Raw genomic sequence first — 23,989 nt, 5'->3', positions numbered from 1 at the left:
TTTTGTTTGTATTAATATTTTCTCAAGCAGTGTTATTAAGATTGAGATCTGTAATCGATAGGCGGGTTTCAGCTTGTAAACATTATACTAAACATCCAATAACTTTTAGGCATCATGTTTACAAGCTATTGATTGCAGATGTCAATCTTTACTACAAAGCTTGAGCAAACATTTTTTTCAAACAACAAAGCATGCAAGCAAACCACACATTTGAACTGAAAACATTTGACAAATATCTGTATTGTGATTAAACAAAATCCAATTTACTAATGTAGTACATAACTGACTATGCATTATAGAGAAAGCCAATGATATATATTTTGATTTTTGTATATTAAACAATTATAAATTGTTCGAGATGTTTATATTATTGGTGGTAATCTTATGAATTATACGACATTATATTTGTTCTATAAGTGTCAACATATTTGTTTTTCGTTCATTTTTCATTTTTTAACCCATTTGTTTTCTGAGCACTTGTCATCTCATCATATTATATCAAAATGAATTGAGTGTGTAGGCACATGTAATATATATTTGGTTAGCTCGCATGCTAGTTGAATCGTGAAGTCATTTTAAGGTAAAGAATACTACCCTCCATTAATAGTAGACAAGTCTGACGGATAATCAAACTATCTGTCTGTAGGACTAGAAAACTCCGAAAGAAGGTTATATACATAACCTTATAATGATTTCACGGTTCAGCTAGCAAACAAGCTAGTAAAATATATAACCTTTACTTACACTCTCAAGTCATTTTGCTGTAAATTTTATAGAAGATATGTTTCGTTCGTTTTACATACAATGTGTGTCGTATCTAGTACTAGAAAAGTTTTCAAGTCTATATAATGCAGCGATGTTTATACTAATCAAAGATAGAATGCAAATACTTTTTTACACCACTAGTATCAATGATTTTTATAATTTGATGAGTGGATTAGATTCTGATGATATTTATCAAAGCAATATTGTATGTCAAACATTTTTACCATATTTTTTGGAATTTTGAATCCTCAATGCTCATCAACTTTGCACTTGTTTGGTTTTATAAATATTTTTACATGAGCGTCACTAATGAGTCTTGTGTAGACGAAACGCGCGTCTTGCGCACTAAATTATAATCCTGGTACTGTTGATAACTATTGCATACCTAAAAGCACGCGACGTTTTGTGCTGTTAATCAACTTTTACCTCAGTTGCATAATTATGCTGTTTTATTCAAAATCCAATTTATATAGAAAAAAAACTAAAGTTCTATCAATATCGGATACATTTAGATCTTATTTTACATTAAAAAACAAATTAACAAATCAAATATCGGATGCATATCTAACGGATGTTCTTATAACATATATGCCCCCCTCAGATATGTTATTATCTGCCATTGAGGCAGACAATACTTGACATAAAAAGTGCTCGTGTGAATGGTTTCATATGTGTGAATAGGACTGTAAATGGATCATCTTGTATGTATATTACTTCAAAGACTACAGTCTGACAGAGGATCCTCTTTTGTGTACCTTTCGTTGAGGGTATATCTGATTACCAAACACAGAATCGGATCAACAAAGAACGAGTAATTAATACATTATTTGTATATGACAAATACGGAAAAATAGCAAACAAGGCAGTTATTTTTATAGATAATTTTGTACCTGTATACTTATTGTTAAAACATCTGACAGTCATTGAATTAAACATTTCATCTTCTGAACAAATCAAATTAAAAATTCAGATCACCAATATAAACAAATAATTAAATCGATAACCATTTCATGAAGCTTTAAACAGTAAAAGGTACTTAACAAAATAAAAGCATGGGACATTCAATTGATGAAGTTTATAGCTTATATACTATAGATAATGGTATAGGATTTCTAATGTGATACTATTTGATCTCTTTTACTTAGCTAGTGGTAGCAGATTTTTCGATCGTTTTATGTAACGAACAACTGAGGAGTTAGGTAATGAACTGGAATCTGCTTGTCATTAACGCTTCGCTCATTAACAAGTGTAGAAGACAGCCAAGAACCAGCTTGATTAGATAATATACTTATATTAAGTGTAAAATTATTGAAATGGTTATCAACAATATTTTCAAAATATTCCGTTTTCCGGCATGCATTTTTTTCTTTATGTGGAAATTAGGATTATGTCAAGTAAATCGTAAGTATTATTATAGAAAATACTGGTATTGTAAAATAAAAAAAAAGAAAAAAAGAAAACTCGCCAAAGATTTCAGTCTTAATATTTTATAGATATTAACCTCATTCTATTACTTAAAATACCACTGGGTATCTCGGTGTTCAAGTGGTCAAATTGTTTATTTACAGTAATCACTAGCCTGTAAACACTTACAAATGTAATTGTCTGTTCAAAACCCGTTCGTAGCAGATATGTTCACTGGGTGCCACATGTGGAGCAGGATCTGCTTACTCTTCAAGAGCACATGAGATCACCCCTAGTTTTTTTGTGGGTATCGTGTTGTATATTCTTTAGTTTTATATGTTGTGTCATGTGCACTATTGTTTGTCTGTTTGTCTTTTTCATTTTTAGCCATGGCGTTGTCAGTTTATTTTCGATAAATGAGTTTGACTGTCCCTCTAGTATCTTTTGTCCCTCATCTATATTGGTTTACTAGAATTACCAGTGTTTCTACGTTCACAGAAGATCGGTGGTTTTCGCTGGTTACTCCATGTTCCTCTTCAAATAAAAATTATCCCCAAAGGCTGCTAAAAGTGGCATTAAATACCAACAAGAAATATGAAGAGATCAATAAATATCATTGGTCTAGGTATAAACATTATGATATAATTTTCCTGCATATTACACACGGTTACTGAAAACCCTCCAACAAGAACGTAAGCTGGAGACTAAATGCTTTGAAAGAAATACACCGAAAATGTTGGAAATTAATAAAACCAAATGATCTGAATAGAATACGAACAATAATATGTCCATAGTACACGGATGCCTCACTCGCATTATCCTGTTTTATGTCTATGTTAAGTGGACCATGATATTTGGGGTCAAAACTATATTGGCATTAACATTAGAAAGATCATATCATAAGGAACATGTGTACTAGGTTACAAATTAATCAGTCTTCAAATTCATCAAAAAATACCTCGAACAAAAACTATTACTTGGCACATGACAGACGGAAAGACGGATGAACAAACGAACGAACGACTAAACGCACGCACAGACCGAAAAACATAATCTCCTTATGAGAGGCATAAACATATGCATTGGGTCAACATCGCTTGAAAAAAAGCAACGTTACGGTAAATGCACAATAAAAAACTTGACGAAATATAAAGTTAACTTATTTAAACGAAGCATGGTAGAAAAAAAACCAAAATAGCATCAATTCGTAAGGTCATATGAAACGAATTTCTTATAATTATAATGAGAGCTGTGTCGAATAGAAATGTCATTGCGTATAATAATTTAGTCCTTAATGCGCGGTTTTTCTCAACATTCATTACGAATCTGTAACGTATTATCGACAATTTTAAAATATTTCATTAAGTAATTTTTTTAATCGTAAACTAATTATCTTTCGAGTTTTTGTCGAAGTTTTCCGGATTGTGACACTGATGACCAATCAAAACAGAATCGTGAAGTACAAGGAAAATCATTGAATTGGTATTTTTGAAAATACGTTGTGCGGTGCCAAACGTTCTCACGCACGATCTTGTACTTACGGTTACTTCATACGGGAAAATATCGGCGAATTAGTATACGAGAGGCAGTATTCCAACATCAGTACATTTCTTAAGATTTTCATACGATAAAAGATTCTATTTTACAGGAAAGTTCCCGAATACTTGTTTATAATAAAGCATTCAAGTAGATGAATCGCTCTAACTTTTTTTTTTAAATTTGAAGTTTTATATGACTTTAATTACCCTCCTTATTGGGTTTTTGATTATGTGATTACGTGGTCTTGTGTATAGTGATGATAAATAGACATACACATTTTACGATTATTTGATTATTTGATAATCTAACACTGTATTTTTGATTAATTTAAGTGAATATGTTGGAAAAACATTGTGATTATTTGATTACTTAGATACCCTTATGCAGAGCCTCGTTAACAGAGTTAGAAAAGGTGCATCAACCTGGTGAGCATCTTCTACTCTGTGTGTTCATTCCTGATATGATATTTACAGTCATATGGTCATTTTTATAAATTTCCTATTACAATACATTGAATTTTTTTTTTTTTAAACCTAGGGATTTTCTTATCTCAGGAATAGATTACCTAAGCCGTATTTGGCACAACTTTTTGGAATTTTAGGTCCTCATTGCTCTTCAACTTTTTACTTGTTTGGCTCTATAACTATTTTGATCTAAGCGTCACTGATGAGTCTTGTGTAGACGAACCACGCGTCTGACGTATTTAACTATAATCCTTGTACCTTTGATAACTATATCTTAGTATTAAGTTTTTAACAATTCAAAAATCATCAAGAAAAAATCACATATTTAGCCTAACCATACATTATAATTTAGTAGTCAATAGATATATTACGATGTGGTATGAGTGAGAATAAGACTAACGTTTCATCTTCTCATCAAATCAAATTAAAAATTCAGATTACCAATATAAACATATAAGAAAATCCATAACCATTTCAAGAAAGCTTTATATTATATAGATAATGGAATATTTTTCTAAAATGATAATGTTTGATCTTATTCACTTTCCGGTAGTATCATTTTATTTGACGGTTAACTGAGAAGTGACTATCGCTACATAATAAACTAGAATCCGCTTGTATGTAATGCTAATACGTTACATGTGTAAAATACAGCCGAGAACCAGCTTAATTGGAAAACACATTTTTTAAAGTGTAAAGTTTATTAAATAACAGTAAACATATTGAAATGGTTAGCAACATATTTCATTTTCCGGCTTATATTTTTTTCTTCATGTGGAAATTTAGATTTTGTCAAGGAACTCGTATGTTACATAAACAGTACTGGTGTAATCGAAAAAGAATCATCAAAATCTCAAATTTAATGTTTTGATACTTTTTACCTCATATTAGTTCTAAAAAACATTGAATACCTCGGTGTACAAATGGTTTGTATAGTTTATTTACAATGACCACCAGCCTGTTAACAAAAACAGTACTGTTGTTTTTCTACACTCAGGCTGTCAGTTCGATCCACTCGTAGCAGGTGTGTGTTCGACTCCTCTTTTGATTGACTACGATTGTCAGTTGTCATACATACACAGAAGATTAGTGTTTTTTGCTAGTTTCTCAATCATCCTATACATGTACCAATAAAAACTATCCAAAAAGGCTGCTAAAAGTGGCATTAAACACCAACAAGAAATATGATATAGTTTTCCTGCACATCAACCTCGTACACTCATGACAAAAAGTTTTGAAAGAAATAAGATTGGAAATGTTGCAGAGGATTAACACTAAAGCATCTAATTAAAATACATACAAGAATGTGTTCATAGAACACGGATGCCCTACTCTCACTATCGTTGTCTATGTCTATGTTAAGTGGACCATGATAGTGAGGTCAACACTATATTGGCATTAACATTAAAAAGATCATATCAGAGGGAACATATGTACTAGGTTTTAAAATTGATCAAACTTCAGATTCATTACAACAAACATAGAAAAAAAACCTATAACTTTGGACGGGATAGACTTCAGCACGGACGAACGAACGAACAAACGAATAAACGCACGAACACAACGAAAAACATAATCCCCTTTTCAGGGGCTTAAAACATGCATTGGGTCAACATGGCTTGAAAATTAAGCAACGTTAAGGTCATGGCACAATACACAACTTAACGAATTATAAAGTTAAACAATTTAAACGAAGGATGGGAGAAAAACAACAGAATATAGCTAATTCGTAAAGTCATATGAAGCGAGTTACTTATAATAAATATGAGAGTTGTGTCGAATAGAATTTGACCTTATGCAAATGTACAACAATACATCTATTAACCTACTAGTATTTTCGGTGAATAAACCTCTACGCATAGAAAAAAAATAATATCTTATTTCATATTTGAATATTTAAAAATCAATCAAAGTTTTATGCATGTAAACTTGCATAGGTCGATTTCTATCCAGCGCAGGTCTGACTTGTAATGGAAATTATTGAACCGATATATGCATATCTGCTGTTTGATAAGGTTGTTGTCTCTTTGACATAATCTCCATTTCCATTCTCGATTTTTGTTTTTGTCGTATAATAATTAAGTCCTTAATGCACGTTTTTTTTTCAACATTCATTACGATTCTATAACGTATTATCGACAATTAATATTTAATGAAGTGATTTTGAAATCGCAAACTAATTATCTTTCGATTTTTTGTCGAAGTTTTCCGGATTGTGACACTGATGAGCATTCACCACAGAATCGTGAAGTACGAGGAAAATTAATGAATTGGTATTATTCTATATATTTTTCCATGCGTTCATATTTGTTTATTAAACTGACCCTTAACAGTTGTTAAATTATTTAGTGTATTTAATTTGTTTTTGTAAAATCAATAATTACTATTTATCCTACAGTGTAAGTTCATTTAATTTATGTCATCACTTTCTGTCATCACAGTTTTTCTCTTGCACATGCGCTGTGTGGTGCCAAAAGTTCTCACGTACGATCTATTTCCTAATGTTACTACATACGGGGAAATATCGGCGAATTAGTGTAGTGGAAGACAATATTTCAACATAAGTATATTTCTTAAGTTTTCATAAGATAAAGGATTTTATTTTAGAGGAAAGTCCCCTATGTTTGTTTGTAATAAAGTTTAGCCATTCAAGTATATAAACCGCTTGTAACTTTTTTTTTAAATTTGAAGATTCATATGTCTTTAACAAGCCTCCTCTTTGGACTTTTGATTATGTGATTACTTGGTCGTGTTTAAAGTGATGATTACCAGACGAAATAGTTTACAATTATTTGATTATTTGATAATCTAGGACTGTATTTTTGAATATTTCATTATGTTGTTTAAAAAAAATAATGATTATCTGAATATGTTGGCAAAACATTGATTATGTGAATACTCAGATACCCCTATGAAGGGCCTCCTTAACAGAGTAAGAAAATGTGCTTCAACATAAGCATTTTTTACTCTGTATGTTTCATTCCTCATACGATTTTTAAAATTATATGGTCATTTTTATATATTTCATGTAACACAACCATGGATTTTCTTATCCCAGGAATAAATTACCTTAGTCGTATTTAAATCAACTTTATGGATTATTGGTACCTCAATGCTCTTCAACTTTGTACTTCTTTGGCCTTATAACTTTTTTATTTGAGCGTCACTGATGTGTCTTATGTAGACGAAACGCGCGTCTGGTGTATAAAATAACAATCTGGTACCTTTGATAACTAACTATATCTTAGTATTAAGTTTTTAACAATTCAAATATTATCAAGAAACAATCAAATATTAAGCCCTACTTTACATTATAAACCAGTAGTCAATAGATGTAATAAGATGTGGTATGAGTGCAAATAAGACAAACGTTTCATCTTCTGAACAAATTAAATTACAAATTCAGATTACCAAGATAAACATACACTAAAATAGATAACCTTTTCCTGAAAGCTTAAGACAGTAAAAAATACGTTAAGAAAGCAAAAGCATGGGACATTCAATTGATGAAATTTATAGCTTATACGCTATATAGATAATTGGATATTTTTCTTATTTAATAATGTTCGATCTTATTCACTTACCTGGAGTATAGTTTTATGTAACGGGTAACTGAGAAGTGACGATCGTTAAATATTAAATTGAAATCCGCTTGTATTTAATGCTAACACAAGTGTAAAATACAGCCGAGAACCAGCTTAGTTGGAAAACACATATTTTAAAGTGTAACATTTATATTTAAATGGTTAGCAAAATATTTCATTTTCCGGCATATATTTTTTTCATCATGTGGAAATTTAGATTTTGTCAAGGAATTCGTAAGTAACTTAGACAGTACTGGTACTTTAAAGAAAAAAACATCAAAAATCTCACTCTTCTATCGTTATATTTTTACCTCATACTAGTTCTAAACAAAGCATCGCATATCTTGGTGTACAGGTGATTTGAGTAGTTTAACTAGAGTGATCACTAGCCTGTTAACAAGATAAAAGTAAAATTTTAAAAATACTGAACTCCGAGGAAAATTCAAAACGGAAAGAAATAAAATTGAAATGTTGCAGAGGATTAAAACCAAAATATCTAATTAGAATACAAACAAGAATGTGTCATAAGTACACGTATGCCCTACTCGCACTATCATTGTCTATGTCTATGTTAAGTGGACCAGGATGTTGGGGTAAAAACTATATTGTCATAAATATTAGAAAGACCATATCATAAGGAACATGTGTACTAGGTTTCAAATGGAACAGACTTCAAATTCATAAACAAATACCTCGAACAAAAACAATAACTTGGGACGGGATAGACGGAAGGACAGACAAACGCCCGAATGAAAGAATAAACGCACGCACAGACCGAAAAACATATTCCCCTTATGAAGGGCATAAAAATGTGCATTGGTTCAACATCGCTTGAAAAGTAAACAATGTTAAAGTAATAGCACAATAAAAAAACTTTACGAATTACAAAATTAAACAATTTAAACGAAGGATGGGAGAAAAACAACAGAATAGCATTAATTCGTAAAGTCATATGAAAGAGTTTCTTATAATTTCAATTAGGCAAACGTGATAACAATACATCCATTATTAAACCTATTTCGGGTAGATTTACCTCAACGCATAGTCTGTAACTGTTCTAAAATTCAGAAGATATAAAAAAAAAAAAATACAAAACAGACCAAAATTAATATCTTATTTCGTATTTGAATATTTAAAAATCAATCAAAGTCTTAAGTGTGTACACTTGCACAGGTCGATTTCTATCCAGCGCAGCTCTGACTTGTCATGGAAATTATTGAACCGATACATGCATATCTGCTGTTTGATCGGGTTGTTGTTTTTTTGACATATTCTCCGTTTCCGTTCTCAATTTTGCACAGTTTTTTTCAACATTCGTTACGAATCAGTAACGTATTATCGACAATTAATATTTCATTAAGTGATTTTTGAATCGCAAACTTATTATCTTTCGAGTTGTTTGTCGAAGTTTTCCGGATTGTGACACTGAATATCAATCAACGTAGAATCGTGAAGTACGCGGGAAATCATTGAATTTATAATATTCTATATGGTTTTTTTTTTATTTTTCCATGCGTTCATATTTGTTTATTAAACTGATCCTTAACAGTTGTTAAATTATTTCGTGTATTTAATTTGTTTTTGTAAAATCAATAACTACTATTTATCCTACAGTGTATTTTTTTTTTTACTTTTTGTCATCACGGTTTTCAATCTCGCATGCGCTGTATGGTGACAAAAGTTCACATGCACGATCTTGTACTTAAGGTTACTACATACGGGGAAATATCTGCGTATTAAAGTACGGGAAGACAATATTCCAACATCAGTTCATTTCTAAAGATTTTTATAAGAGAAAAGATTTTATTTTACAGGAAAGTCCACATATACTTGTTTATAATAAAGCTTGGCCATTCAAGTATATGCAACGCTTTTCAACTTTTTCTTATATTTGAAGTTTCATATGACTTTAACGAGCCTCCTCATGGGGTTTATGATTATGTGATTACGTGGTCATGTTTATAGTGATAATTAGCCATTTCAGAATCTAAAGAATCATGGGTAATTTCATTGTTCCTTCCCCAAAATGAAAATAACGCCACGTCATTGGTTAAATTTCCATTGTTTATGACATTATAACATCAGGACGTTGTAGTGTACCATTTTGAAAATATTACCCAGGATGCATTAGATTCTGAAACGGCGAATTACTAGACAAATATTTAACTATTATTTGATAATCTAGGACTGTATATTTCATTATTATATTATCCTGTTAAATAAAATAATGATTATGTGAATATATTGGCAAAACATTGTGATTATGTGATTACTTAGACACCCCTATTGGGCCTCTTTAACAGAGTGAAAAAATGTACATCAACATGGTAATCATCGTATGCTCTGTATACTTCATTTTTCATACGATATCTACAGACGTATCTATGTATGAAATGGCAATCAGAAGATCCTCAGAAAACAATCAAATATATAACCCTATCATACATTATAAACCAGTAGTCAATAGAAATAGGAAGATGTGGTATGAGTGCCAATGAGACAACTTTTCATCCAAGTCAAAATTTGTAAAAGTAAACCATTATGAGTCAAAGTACGGCCTTCGATACGTAACATTGGCTCCAACCGGACAACAAGCTATACATTGCCCCCAAAAAGACCAGTGTAAAACCATTCAAACAGGAAAGCCAACGGTCTAATTAATATAAAACAAATCGAGAAACGAGAAACACTTAAGTTCCACATCAACAAACGATATACTCTGAACAACATGTTGGTTTATGTTTCTATAACCTTGTCTACCTTTTACAAATGAATGATCAATGAGCGGTTTGTTCATCCCGATTTTTCGTATGTGAATGACGCACAAACTCAAAGCTAAAATAGAGCGAAACGCAGGATAAGAGAGGTTGAGCACTCATGAACGGTTAGTGAATACTGAGGATAAACTTGCAACCAATAAAGTCCCTTAATCGACAAAAGCTGTACATGTATATAATGCCTTTAAATGTCAACCTACTCGATAGCAAATCCAAATTCATTTAGCTGATGTTTGCTGGAGATCCACTCAATCAACACCAAATATATGATACTGAACAAAATAAACATATATACATAAATTGCACGGCGATAAATCTGAATAATATCAATACTTACTGATTTAACTTAGTAATATATTGAAAACATCGAATTTGTATGATATGATACAATTATGACCTTTGTACAGGGATGGGGTAATTGAAAATGTGAAGGTAGTTTGTGTAATACATTACAATTTTCCATGTAATTGAATGTAATGTGTAAATGAGCATTTTTTTAATTACATGTAATGGTAATTTAATTAATTACATTGAAAAAAGCATGTAATGTTCAATTAACTTTGAATTACATTTCAATTACATGTACTTTTATGGTGTTCAAGATAAGGATTTGTGTTTAAAAATATAAATTGTAAAATGTGAGGATCATACATTAGTGTGAGGATGTGAGGATCATATATTAGTGTTGTTCAGTTTTTAAGAAATATCGGAAATTGATGAGACTGTCATTAAAGTGAGAGGGTTAGCGCTATAGAACCAGGTTTAATCCACCATTTTCTATATTTGAAAATGCCTGTACCAAGTCAGGAATTTGACAGTTCTTGTCCATTCGTTTTTGATGCGTTTTGTTTGATTTTGCCATGTGATTATGGACTTTCCCAATTGATTTTCCTCTAAGTTCAGTATTTTTGTGATTTTACTTTTTACTTAATAGATTGATAAGTAATTAATCATCTTGTTAAACAAAAACAAAAAAATGTGTCACTGTGAAAAATCTTTCTTTCAATTAGAATTTAAAATCACTGCACACAACCATTTTGCTAAATTATTATACACAAAAGGATTATAGAAATAAAAATTAACAGCTGTAAAAACAAACAGCAATTAATCAGATTAAAATGTCCAAGGGTTTTGCCGCTATTACATGTATTTTATTTAATTAGCAAAATATTGCTAATATTTAGACATTATATACATTGTTTGTACTAAAAATTATTTTCAATATTGTGACAAGTACACTTTTTAATATTTTTAAAGTAAAAAAAAATTTTTTTTATATAATAATTTATTTATTTAATTATGATTAATTTAAATGACATCATTTCTGAGATATCAAAATACCCCTAAATGTATTGGCAAGCTAATAGGAACAAATTCCCTCTTCTATCAATATGATGATCTTCTGATCATGGAACTTCCATGTTCTGATCAAGCAATATCTCTGAAATTAGCTCCTGTCTAAAGACTGTTTAGAATTGCTGTCAAAGTGTTCAGACAAGAGAGATTCAGACTAAATGAAAAAACATTAAAATAACTAATGATTATCCATTGCAACGCTTAAACTATGCTTACATGAATATTTTACACATGTATTTTATATATATGTATAATATTGTTAAAAAATATCATGATGAAATGTAATGTGTAATTTAATTAATTACTTTAGTAAAGTAATTGTAATTTAATTAATTACATTTCAAAAACTGTGTAATGTGTAATTAGTGTATTTGATCATTTTTGCAATGTAATGTGTAATTTAATTAATTACATTCCAATGTAATTGATCCCAAGTCTGCCTTTGTATGCGGTCGATACAAGAATTTATCGAATTGAAAGAATGATATCGACTTAGGACGAAGTTAGAAGTTGATATATGCTCATATCGACATCATAAACAGCCTACATTTGTTATTATCATTATTGATAACTGTTAAACATCGCTTTTCTATGTGCATTTGTTGGTCTACCATTGAAAAGATAGTTGAACATATATGCATTTATCTCTTTCTCAACAAATCAAATAAATCAAAACATACACAATAATATACATCCTCGTCTGAAGGGTTTACGAACTATTTAGAATTCATACTGTCATTGTGACGTCACAATTTTCATTGAAAAGACATGCATAGTACGAATTCATATGACGTACGGAGACATATGACCTGACCATAATCAGGTCGTTGAAGAATCTAATGTATTATGAGTGATTTCAATGTTCGAAGTGTCATGACGCCATTGGTTGAACTTCAATTGTTGTGAATTCACATCAACCAAAACATACCCGTTTTGAAAATATAACCTAGTTTTGATTAGATTTCGAAATGGATTATTGTAATTTTTCTATGAATAGAAAAAATGTACATTTAGAAATGCGTTATGCTAGTGATACAATGTAGACGATTACATTTGCGCCTCTGTTTATTAGAAAATTTATTGTACTCTAATTGAGAGCTTATATTATTTTAGTCTATATTATAATTTTTTTTCTAGAACCAACATTCAATTACGAAGATTGCCAATTGATGGGAGCTTCTTATACATATGAAAATTATGTCATTTGTTATTGGATTGACTTTTCTCCTCAGCAACATAGCACGGCGCACTGTGGAATGTTTGATTATGCATGGGTACCTGACAGTGGTGCAGGTTATATTTTGCACCAGTTAGCATTACAAAGGTAAGGAAAGGACATTCGACAGCTTCATTGATAGATATAATAATCCATCCACATAAAGTTAGAAGTTGAGGAGCCAAAATTTCCAAATTTTTGCGAAATATAGATTAAGAATTCTATTCCTGGGGTAGAAATACTTTGTATTTTGAATATCTATAGGTTTTAAACAGTTTCCTTATAAAAAAAAATGCAACAATGCTTCATTTATAATATCATGCGTCAGAAGCGTAATTATGTCGATGAAATAGAAAAGGCAGTATATAATTGAGGAATAACTTAGATATACATGCATTATACATGAATTATCTATTTTAAAGGGGATCTTCGAGCGGAGCTATATATCATATTGGATACACATTAAATTACACAACACCCACACAGTACACAGTTATAGACGTAAGTGGAAAGTCACAGTCCTATTCGGCGTTTACTGATGCAATGGACCCGAGTAATACATGTGTTGCCTTCTTCGATGGTCACTGGGATGACATATCTTGTACACTTTACAGCGAAGCCTTCTGCTCTTTGGGTAATTGTATTTGTTTTTAAAGTTATCTTAACCCGAGTTTCTGCTAAATTTCACTTCGCTGTTGACATGAATATCAATTATATGGTCATTTTTATAAATTTTCTGTCTACAAAACTTTGAATTTTTCGTAAAACTAAGGATTTTCTTACCCCAGGAGTAGATTACCTTAGCCATATTTGGCACAACTTTTTGGAATTTTGGACGTCAATTCTCTTCAACTTTGTATTTATTTGGCTATTTAACTATTTTGATCTGAGCGTCACTGATGAGTCTTATGTAGACGAAACGCGCGTCTGGCGTATACAATTATAATCCTGGTACTTTTGATAACTATTCTGGTAGTCATTATGTTGAAAAAAACCAATGAATGCAAATATTTTAAACGATAGAAGTATTAATTCATATTGACCATATACACGTAATACTCTAATGATTAAATTAAGTTCTCTATGCACGTTTTTGCACAGTGCGATTTGTGATATTCTAACGAAATGTGTCATGGTGAGGGTCACTGCATATAGAAAAGCTGTCAGTATTTAAAATTGCGAGCAGGCAATAATTCAGTAGCACTAATAAAATACGAAGCGTCAGTTACATTTTCATGTGCATTATATTATTATTTAGCTATCATGAACATCTAAATCCATCGGCTTGAAGAGATATTATTATAAAACAGTCAATTGAAATTTTCCCTACATATTACGTAATCGTTAATGCATGTTCGGTTAGGTGATTCTAATAAAAGAATCCGATATGAGTAAAAAAATAAATCTTTTTTATTTGTAGTTATCAAATTCGACTATGGAGATTGTAGGGAAAATGGAGTTTCATACACATCTGGGTTAAAACTATATTGTTATTGGATTGACACTACTACTGGACCGGCTATAAGTGCTTGTGGTCTGGACTATTCCATTATTCCAAATCTTGAAGCACAGAGGGTGGTTAATTGGCTAATGAAAATACGGTATGTTGTAAACACAAAACAGTTCTAGTCACCGAGATGAATTAAGCTTGAAATAAATACAAATGCTATAAAAAAAATCCCCAAAAGCAAGAAGAGAAAAAGAAAAAAAGAACAATTATAGATTGCGCTTTATAGATGATTTCCTCTCACCAAATAATTCAAAATTGTTGACTTCAAATAGGGTTTACAGCAGATACAGTTACGTCTTTTTTGAGTTATGTCTGTCTCAAATTGTACTACGATTCCGGTTGAGAACTTAACTTTACGACGCTTTAGATGACAAAAGCTTTCCTATTGTGAGCTTTACATTTCTATATAGCAACATTTCAGCAGCGCCTGCATTTGGTGTATATCATACATCCAATTTGATTCGATATTACAGAGCTTGCGTACCGAACAATTATTTAACGTTGCTGATTTCACCGTAGCGATTGAATCAGAAGTTCCCTGTGCTATAGTTGAATGCATCGCTTTGAACGTTTTACCGGTACCATCATTATTTGGTTGACCGCTATGGAATATTTGTGGATTGATAACCACAGCTCAGATATATACCAAAACTTATAAAATTGAGAATGGAAATGGGGAATATGCCAAAGAGACAATAACCCGACCATAGAGCAGACAACAGCAGAAGGTCACCAACAGGTCTTTAATGCAACGAGAAATTCCCGCACCCGGAAGCGTCCTTAAGCTAGCCCCTAAACAAATATATACTAGTTCAGTGATAATGAACGCCATACTAAACTCCAAATTGTACACAAGAAACTATAAAGTTAAAATAATACAAGACTAACAAAGGCCAGAGGCTCCTGACTTGGGACAGGCGCAAAAATGCGGCAGGGTTAAACATGTTTGTGAGATCTCAACCCTCCACCTATACCGCTAGCCAATGCAGAAAAGTAAACGCATAACAATACGCACATTAAAATTCAGTTCAAGAGAAGTCCGAGTCTGATGTCAGAAGATGTAACCAAAGAAAATAAACAAAATGACAATAATACATAAATAACATCAGACTACTAGCAGTTAACTGACATGCCAGCTCCAGACTTCAATTAAACTGATTGAAAAATTATGTCTTCATCATATGAAAATCAGGCACAATCCTCCCCGTGACGGGTTTAGTATCATACCATTATAACATATATGAGAAGAACATAACCCGTGTCATGCCAACAACTGGTTTATTAATAATAAATGTGTTTAGTTCCGATGCAAAGACCATATAAGTGAATCAATATTAACGTCAAAATATGCAATCTTTAATGACCTGACAACAGTATCGTAATTATATCCCTTCTTAATAAGTCTATTTAAAGGTTTTGTAAGCTTCTGAGATGAATACTGACAATTTTGTGCTTTATAAAGAATATTTCCATAAAATATTGGATGTGAAATACCTGAACATATAAGAAGTCTTCATGTTGAGCTATATTTCCGAATGATGTCCTTATACCGATGATAAAATTTAGTAAATGTTTTGACTAGCTTGTGATATCGAAAACCCTGGTGTAATAATTTTTCAGTAATACATAAATTTCTCTCGTTAAAATCTAAAACATTGTTACATACACGAGCGAATCGTACAAGTTGAGATATATAAACACCGTAAGATGGTGAAAAGGAACGTCACCATCTAAAACTGGATAATTAACGATAGGAAATGAGAAATCATCTTTTTTATCATAAATTTTAGTATTAAGCTTTCATGTCGTCCTCTTTTCGCCGACTGTAACATGTCAAAATCTGAGTTACAGGAAGAATGCTAGAAGTTGACCATCATTTTAACCTTCGGGAGCACCTGATCGTACATTGACCAGTCTTCGGTTTTTGTAGTGTTTTTTAATGTTTTTTGTCTTTTCGTTTTTTCGTTTTTTTTTCGTATTCCAAAGTTTATTGAAAAATCTAAAAAAAAAAAAAATCAAAAATGAATACGTCGATTAAATGAATATTGCATTAATATCACCTATTAATATCCTGGTCATTTTTATCAACCGCATTGTCAATGCAATTACGAACTCATTGAGAAAAAAATAGTTGGCCAATTACCTTGATTTAATGACATGTCTACAGCCTTACCAATGTTCCACTGATAATCTGGATTTAATTTATCTTATATTATTCTTGTTTTTCTTTCATAAGTGTGTATATGAATCAGACTGTTAGCTTTAAAGTTTGAATTGTTTTACATAAAAAAAAAACAATACATGAACCTAAGACCGCTGACTGCCGGGTCATCAAAAGATCGTTGCTGAATTTGTGTTTGCTTTTGAATTGAAACAATTGACTTTGAATAGAAGTAGCTAGTTGAAAGTATATATTTACAGCTTCTATTTGAATAGTTATTTTAAAGCTCGACTATTTTATTTATTACTTGGGATTGTACATATTTTTTCCGATTATAACCCTTTGGCAAATCCTAATTTCTACTAACCGGATGACTTATGCAAATTGCACAAACCTTTCGCAATATAAATTTATGCACTCAGTTTGCTTTATAATCTGGAATTGTGGATGCATTTATTTTTTCTATCATATCTTTATATTTTGTTTCCTACATGACTTTATATTCTCAACTCGTATTTGAAGCTGTCTTTACTCATGGCAGATATTGTATGCGGTGAAACCCGTGGCATGTGATTGGGACATCTTATGAAGAGACTTATTTTGGTCTCATAAAACATCTCAAATTTTAAGTATTTTCTGATTTTACTTAAATCAATTCAAACATTCTACAGGGAAACTTAGTTTTGCCGAAGAATTTCTTAATTCAGAAGTTTATGAATACCGGTACACACTATCAAAATAACCAATTTACATAAAAAGGTATGTAGATATAAAAAAAAAACAGAATTAAAATAATATATGCCAGACACGAGTTAAGTCTACAAAAAAAAAATCAATGACGATCGAATGAAAAAATTTAAAAGGCTAAATATTACAAAGTTAAGGAATCTATTCCTTTGGTAGACAATCCTTAGCTTTTTGTAAAGGTCAAAGTTTATAATAAGACAGTGACTCAAAAATGAAACAAAAGAGAACAACTCGAGGTCAGAATACCGTTAGTAATGATGACCGTGCTTGAAAGTCACATGTAAAGCTCTTTCTGTCGTGTCCTGAATTTAGATAACGAAAATGAAAATAAGCTTTCATGAGTGAATTTAATAGTATTGCATGCAAATAGTCTTTTAGCGCACAAAATAGTAAATAGAAAGCATCTCACTGATACTCAGGAAAAGAATACGCATTTGCGTCATCACATATCTTAATCTAATAGTTGAATTCGAATGTCAAACGACCTACAATAAATGTTTTGACTCCGGATTCATTGACATTTTATCCGGAATTTTTGAGAACGCAAACCGATAATGTGCTTTTGAAATGTGATCTATAATGTGAATGAATCTAGACGTGAAGGATCATCATAGTTGGTCAACACAATGAATACAATTTTCAGAACCGTATCATAATACAAATATGTAGATGCTATAAGGTTAAACTATTAATAGTTATCAAAAGTACCAGGATTATAATTTTATACGCCAGACGCGCGTTTCGTCTACATAAGACTCATCAGTGACGCTCAGATCAAAATAGTTAAAAAGCCAAACAAATACAAAGTTGAAGAGCATTGAGGACCAAAAATTCCAAAAAGTTGTGCCAAATACAGCTAAGGTAATCTACTCCTGGGGTAAGAAAATCCTTAGTTTTTCGAAAAATTCAAAGTTTTGTAAACAGAAAATTTATAAAATGACCATATAATTGATATTGATGTCAACACCGAAGTGCTGACTACTGGGCTGGTGATACCCTCGGGGACGAAACGTCCACCAGCAGTGGCATCGACCCAGTGGTGTAAATAGTTATCAAAAGTACTTAAAACATACAAACAAAAATTGAATTAAAATTTTATAATACACTAACGTTCCTGTTAGTATTTTTTTTCAAATTCTTTTGAATATATATTAATATCAATGAACACGAACGTCAAGTATTTATGGATAGACATTTTATTAATCGAATGAATCATTTTTAAATTCTAACATTCCACTATGTGAATATATATCTATACAAAATATAAGCAAAGACTTCTAAATCCATACTTAAACAGTATAAAATAATCAACATTATGGTTGTATTTAAATTTTGTTGTGATTATTGTAAATTATTTTTACGGTTGTTGTGAGCTGCAAGGATTTAAAATCATGCTTTATGAATTGAAAACACACAAGTATTTGATTCACGACCGTTTAAAATCAAAACTTTAATAAATTTATCTTACTTTCCGTTTTATGGATATATTACAATACAAAAAAATAAATAATAAATACTCATAAAACCTAAATACTAAAATGGTATGAAATAATTAACGTAGAAATATAATGATTATTGTTTATAAACATTTATTTTGTAGGATGTAAGAATTTAGTTAGATTTAATTTTTATGTTTCCTTTACAAATGAATATTCAAAAATGCCAAAGCAGAGTATCTCGTCATATATAAAATACTTCATTTCTTAATTGCAACTGTGAAAATATTCCGATTTCAATCACTGTTAGTTTCTTTAGAAACATAAATACAGTATATAATTTGTATACATTTCTTTGATTCCGATTGAATTAAATACTTTTGATAAGCATATTATCTTTCTGTTTTCCGATCTAATATTAATATTTTAACCAGAATGCTCTCTCCCAAAAGTCTATAGTGAAATACACAGTATCCCGTGGTTAAATCTTCAAACAAAATTAGTTTACATGTTATCGAGACAACAGACAATACCACGTTATAATTGATACATACAGTGTACAGTGGTCATTTTAAAACAAATACAATTGGGTCGTCAAGGGCCATCAAAGACGTTGATAACAACCTGTTAAGACCTGTATAAATTACCGAAAACTTTCGAGACGTTCCGAGAATTTTATTCTGACTTCCGGCCGAGAGATATCGAGTGGCCCATAGACACATCCAAAACTCGCCAATATATAAGCATGAACCCCTCACGGGGTTCATGCAACTAAGTTGTGACAATTTAATTACTAGAATAAGATTTAGTTCCGTCCTATTTCTTGCATTGATAGCATCTTATGAAATCTCAGAAAAAAATTGATAAGAGTTATCAAGTAAATTTAAGAGTCGGAGAAATAAAAAAGGACGCTTAAATGACGCGAGAACAAGGACTAACCTTAATAAAATATAAATCAAAACTAAACAATAACAAGACAAAACAGATTGCCAAAACTAAACATGGGTCACATCTCAACTTTTCTGACTCTGTTGTAGTCTAATTATTTGTATAAAGTTCAAGCAGTTATTTATTTATTTGATACAGAAGCCTAACAACTTTAGGGACTTACTATATAGGATATGTAGAAAACACTGGTGGAGTGGAAACCCATCAAGGAGTGACACAAGACTGGACGAATTGGGATCCTTTGGAACCGGCTCAGTTGATAAATACAAATTGTATCACCATTTCGCAGCCTTATGGTTTATGGACACATTCTTCATGTTTATCACCGCTTATGTCCATTTGCTCAACGGTAAAAGAAAGTAAGTTTATAAATTTTTCGGTTTACCGCTTACTTCAATTCGCTTAACTTTGAAAGAAAGTAAGTTTATGATTTTTGTGTTTTACCGCTTATTTCAATTCGCTCAACGGTAAAAGAAAGTAAGTTTATGATTGTAGAATTGTTTTTTTTGTATTTTACCACTTATTTCAATTTACTTAAAGTTATTTACAGAGAACAATTTTACGATTGTAGAAATTTATTTTCTTTGGTGTTATATCGCCCATGTCAAATTGCTCAACGGTTGCAAACAATATGTTTATGATTGTAGACATATATCGTATTGCAAATATTATAACAAAAATTGCGTATTTTTATGATAAAGAAAAATTAAAATTAAAAACAAAAACAAATCTCAATAAAGATCAATAGTTATGACTGCACGTGATTCTCTTGACAGCATGCATACGGGGTGGTAGAGGAGGGGGCCACAACAGGTGATTTTATAGTTTAACTATACAAATGTTAATCCTCAGCTTCGCACTTATTATCTTAAGTATATTTTAGCACCCAATTATTCTCTATTTTATATTGTTGTCCCTTTAATCTGCGCATTGCCCCTCATTTTCTATTCTGAAAATCCCACCCAAACCCTGATACATTTTAGTGTGTTTTTCAGTCATTCCATGTCAAACACCAGTCGTCAACAGCGGATCAACGTTGATAAGCCAAACGGGAAACATGTATGGTGACACATGTCATTACACATGTGACATAGGACATGTGTTGGTGTCCGGGAATCTCACGAGAACTTGTCTAACTGATGGTACATGGGATAGCAAATTACCTGTTTGTCAAGGTAAGATTACAAATGAACTTCTGACATTTGTAAGTTTGATTGCATCTACAATATAATGTTAAAAAGTACCGATGCATTTACATATTTTTTACATCTATAATAATTGTTGCTGTTTTGTAAAAGTAGTGACTAATGTGTCCATTCTTTATCTAAAAGCTAAAAGCACATCCATTCTTTATTCTAAAATTAAATCTGTATGTTAATTTACTCTTCCGACAATATCTTATTCCTCTTAATCTGGTTCATGATAGCGAACCAACAAACATATTGAGAGGATAGATAAAAAGACGAAAAATGGTTGAATTAAAATTAAGAAATATTGAATAAAATTGAGAATGGAAATGGGGAATGTGTCAAAGAGACAACAGCCCGACCAAATAAAAAACAACAGCAGAGGGTCACCAACAGATCTTCAATGTAGCGAGAAATTCCCGCACCCGGAGGCGTCCTTCAGCTGGCCCCTCAACAAATATATACTAGTCCAGTGATAATGAACGCCATACTAATTTCCAAATTGTACACAAGAAACTAAAATTAAAATAATACAAGACTAACAAAGGCCAGAGGCTCCTGACTTGGGACAGGCGCAAAAATGCGGCGGGGTTAAACATGTTTGTGAGATCTCAACCCTCCCCCATACCTCCAACCAATGCAGAAAAGCAAACGCATAACAATACGCACATTAAAATTCAGTTCAAGAGAAGTCCGAGTCTGATGTCAGAAGATGTAATCAAAGAAAACAAACAAAATGACAATAATACACAAATAACAACAGACTACTAGCAGTTAACTGACATGCCAGCTCCAGACCTCAATTAAACTGACTGAAAGATTATGATTTCATCCTATGAACATCAGGCACAATCCTTCCCGTTAGGGGTTTAGTATCATACCATCATAACATATATGAGAAGAACATAACCCGTGTCATGCCAACAACTGTTTTTAGAATAAATGTGTTTAGTTCCGATGCAAAGACCTTATCAGTGACTCAATATTAACGCCAAAATATGCAATCTTTAATGACTTGACAACAGTATCGTAATTATATCCCTTCTTAATAAGTCTATTCAAAGGTTTTGTAAGTTTCTGAGGTGAATACTGACACCTTTGTGCTTTATAAAGAATATTTCCATAAAAAATTGGATGTGAAATACCTGAACGTATTAGAAGTCTGCATGTTGAGCTATATTTACGAATGATGTCTTTATACCGATGATAAATTTTAGTAAATGTTTTGACTAGTTTGTGATATCGAAAACCCTGGTGTAATAATTTTTCAGTAATACATAAATTTCTCTCGTTAAAATCTAAAACATTGTTACATACACGAGCGAATCGTACAAGTTGAGATATATAAACACCGTAAGATGGAACGTCACCATCTAAAAACGGATAATTAACGATAGGAAATGAAAAATCATCCCTTTTATCATAAATTTTAGTATTCAGCTTTCCATTAGTGATATAGATATCAAGATCGAGAAAAGGGCAGTGATCATTGTTAGTATTAGCTTTATTTAAAGTAAGTTCAACATTGCATTCAAAATATTCAATTATAAGCTTATATTATTAATAACATGATTTAAGATCGTGTCCAATCTTTCCTCGTACTTTTATTCAGAAATACTAACGTCTGATGCAACAACAGACATAGTAACAACAACAGACAAAACATCAACAGCCGAACCAACAACAGCTCAATCAATATCAAGCGACATGTCAACTTCCACCATGCATCAACCGGTTTCGACAACAACAACTATTTCCACAAAGACGACCTATATCATTGATCTTCCAGAAACAACCTTGACCGAAAAAACAACCCACAACCAAGAAATAACTGAAACAACTACGGGTGTAAGTTCCGGAACAACAAATGGCCTTTGCATATGCGCATGTTCTTTATCATTAAACATAACAATTAATATTGAACAGAGGATTAAAGAATTAAAAAAACTGCTTGCAGTGGACAAAGACGTATTATCTTCTACAATCCGCCGCCTTACTTGTGCAGACGACCCTAGACCGTCGTCGGCTTATATTGGCTATACTGGAACTTTGATTATTGTTGCTGTGTTCTCTTTAATCATTATAATTGATGTAGTTAATATATACGTGTTTTTCAAGACATTTCGAACATGATTAAGAATAAAAAGTTTGAAGGTTTTTGTCAAATATTTGTTTTGTTATGCTTGTGTCGATCTATTTACAGGTACTTGTAGACTCGATATTTATGAAAGAGTGGTGAGTAATAAAAACGCTCTTGTAAAATCACGAATTGTTTATTTTTTTTATGTTTAAACTAGTAATAATTATTAAACGATACGATGCTGGCTAATAAACTAAATTTTGTATTTCAAAATAAATAGATATAAGAAGATGTGTTATGAGTGCCAATGAGACAACTCTCCACTAAGTCACAATTAATAAAAAGTAAACCATTAAACGTACGGCTTTCAACACGGAGCCTCGGCTCACACCGAACATGAAGATTTAAAGTGCTACAAAATTTACTATTAACTTTCAAACAGGAAAACCAACGATCTAATCTATATAAAAACAAGAAACACTTTTGATCCATTACGACAAACGACAAGCACTTTATAAAATATTAGAACATAATTAAAATCGTCATTTTCCCAAACACCATTATTTACAATTAATCAATGATTAATTATAAACAAGGCTTTCAGAGCTGATATCAAAATGGGTATGTCCATCAGTGCCATTGTTCCAAAAACAACCACCATTAACGATGCGCCAACGGCTCCTGCTGCTGTTGCTGATGGTCGTGAATCTGGTGCGCAAGTCGTACGTCGTATAGAAGATGATAATGTCTTTCTATTTATGCGTAGTTCTTTCTCTATTTCAGTCTTCTTTTTATCCAAGTAGCCGGACTTTTTA

General features: G+C 31.6%; 1 protein-coding gene across 1 annotated transcript; it reads left to right on the top strand.

Moving 5' to 3' along the window:
* Positions 1 to 1,959: 1,959 nt before the first annotated feature.
* Positions 1,960 to 23,260, top strand: LOC139501504 (uncharacterized). Its single transcript, XM_071290607.1, has 7 exons — positions 1,960 to 2,166; positions 13,027 to 13,213; positions 13,528 to 13,739; positions 14,526 to 14,706; positions 20,046 to 20,266; positions 20,903 to 21,082; positions 22,707 to 23,260. The coding sequence occupies exons 1-7, from the start codon at positions 2,079 to 2,081 to the stop codon at positions 23,225 to 23,227; spliced, it is 1,590 nt and encodes a 529-aa protein (XP_071146708.1). The 5' UTR covers positions 1,960 to 2,078; the 3' UTR covers positions 23,228 to 23,260.
* Positions 23,261 to 23,989: the final 729 nt, after the last annotated feature.

This window comes from Mytilus edulis, chromosome 13, assembly GCF_963676685.1.
Source record: "Mytilus edulis chromosome 13, xbMytEdul2.2, whole genome shotgun sequence".
Lineage (NCBI taxonomy): Eukaryota > Metazoa > Mollusca > Bivalvia > Mytilida > Mytilidae > Mytilus > Mytilus edulis.
Note: the sequence above shows the minus strand (reverse complement) of the source record. Positions and strands in the feature narration are given on the sequence as shown.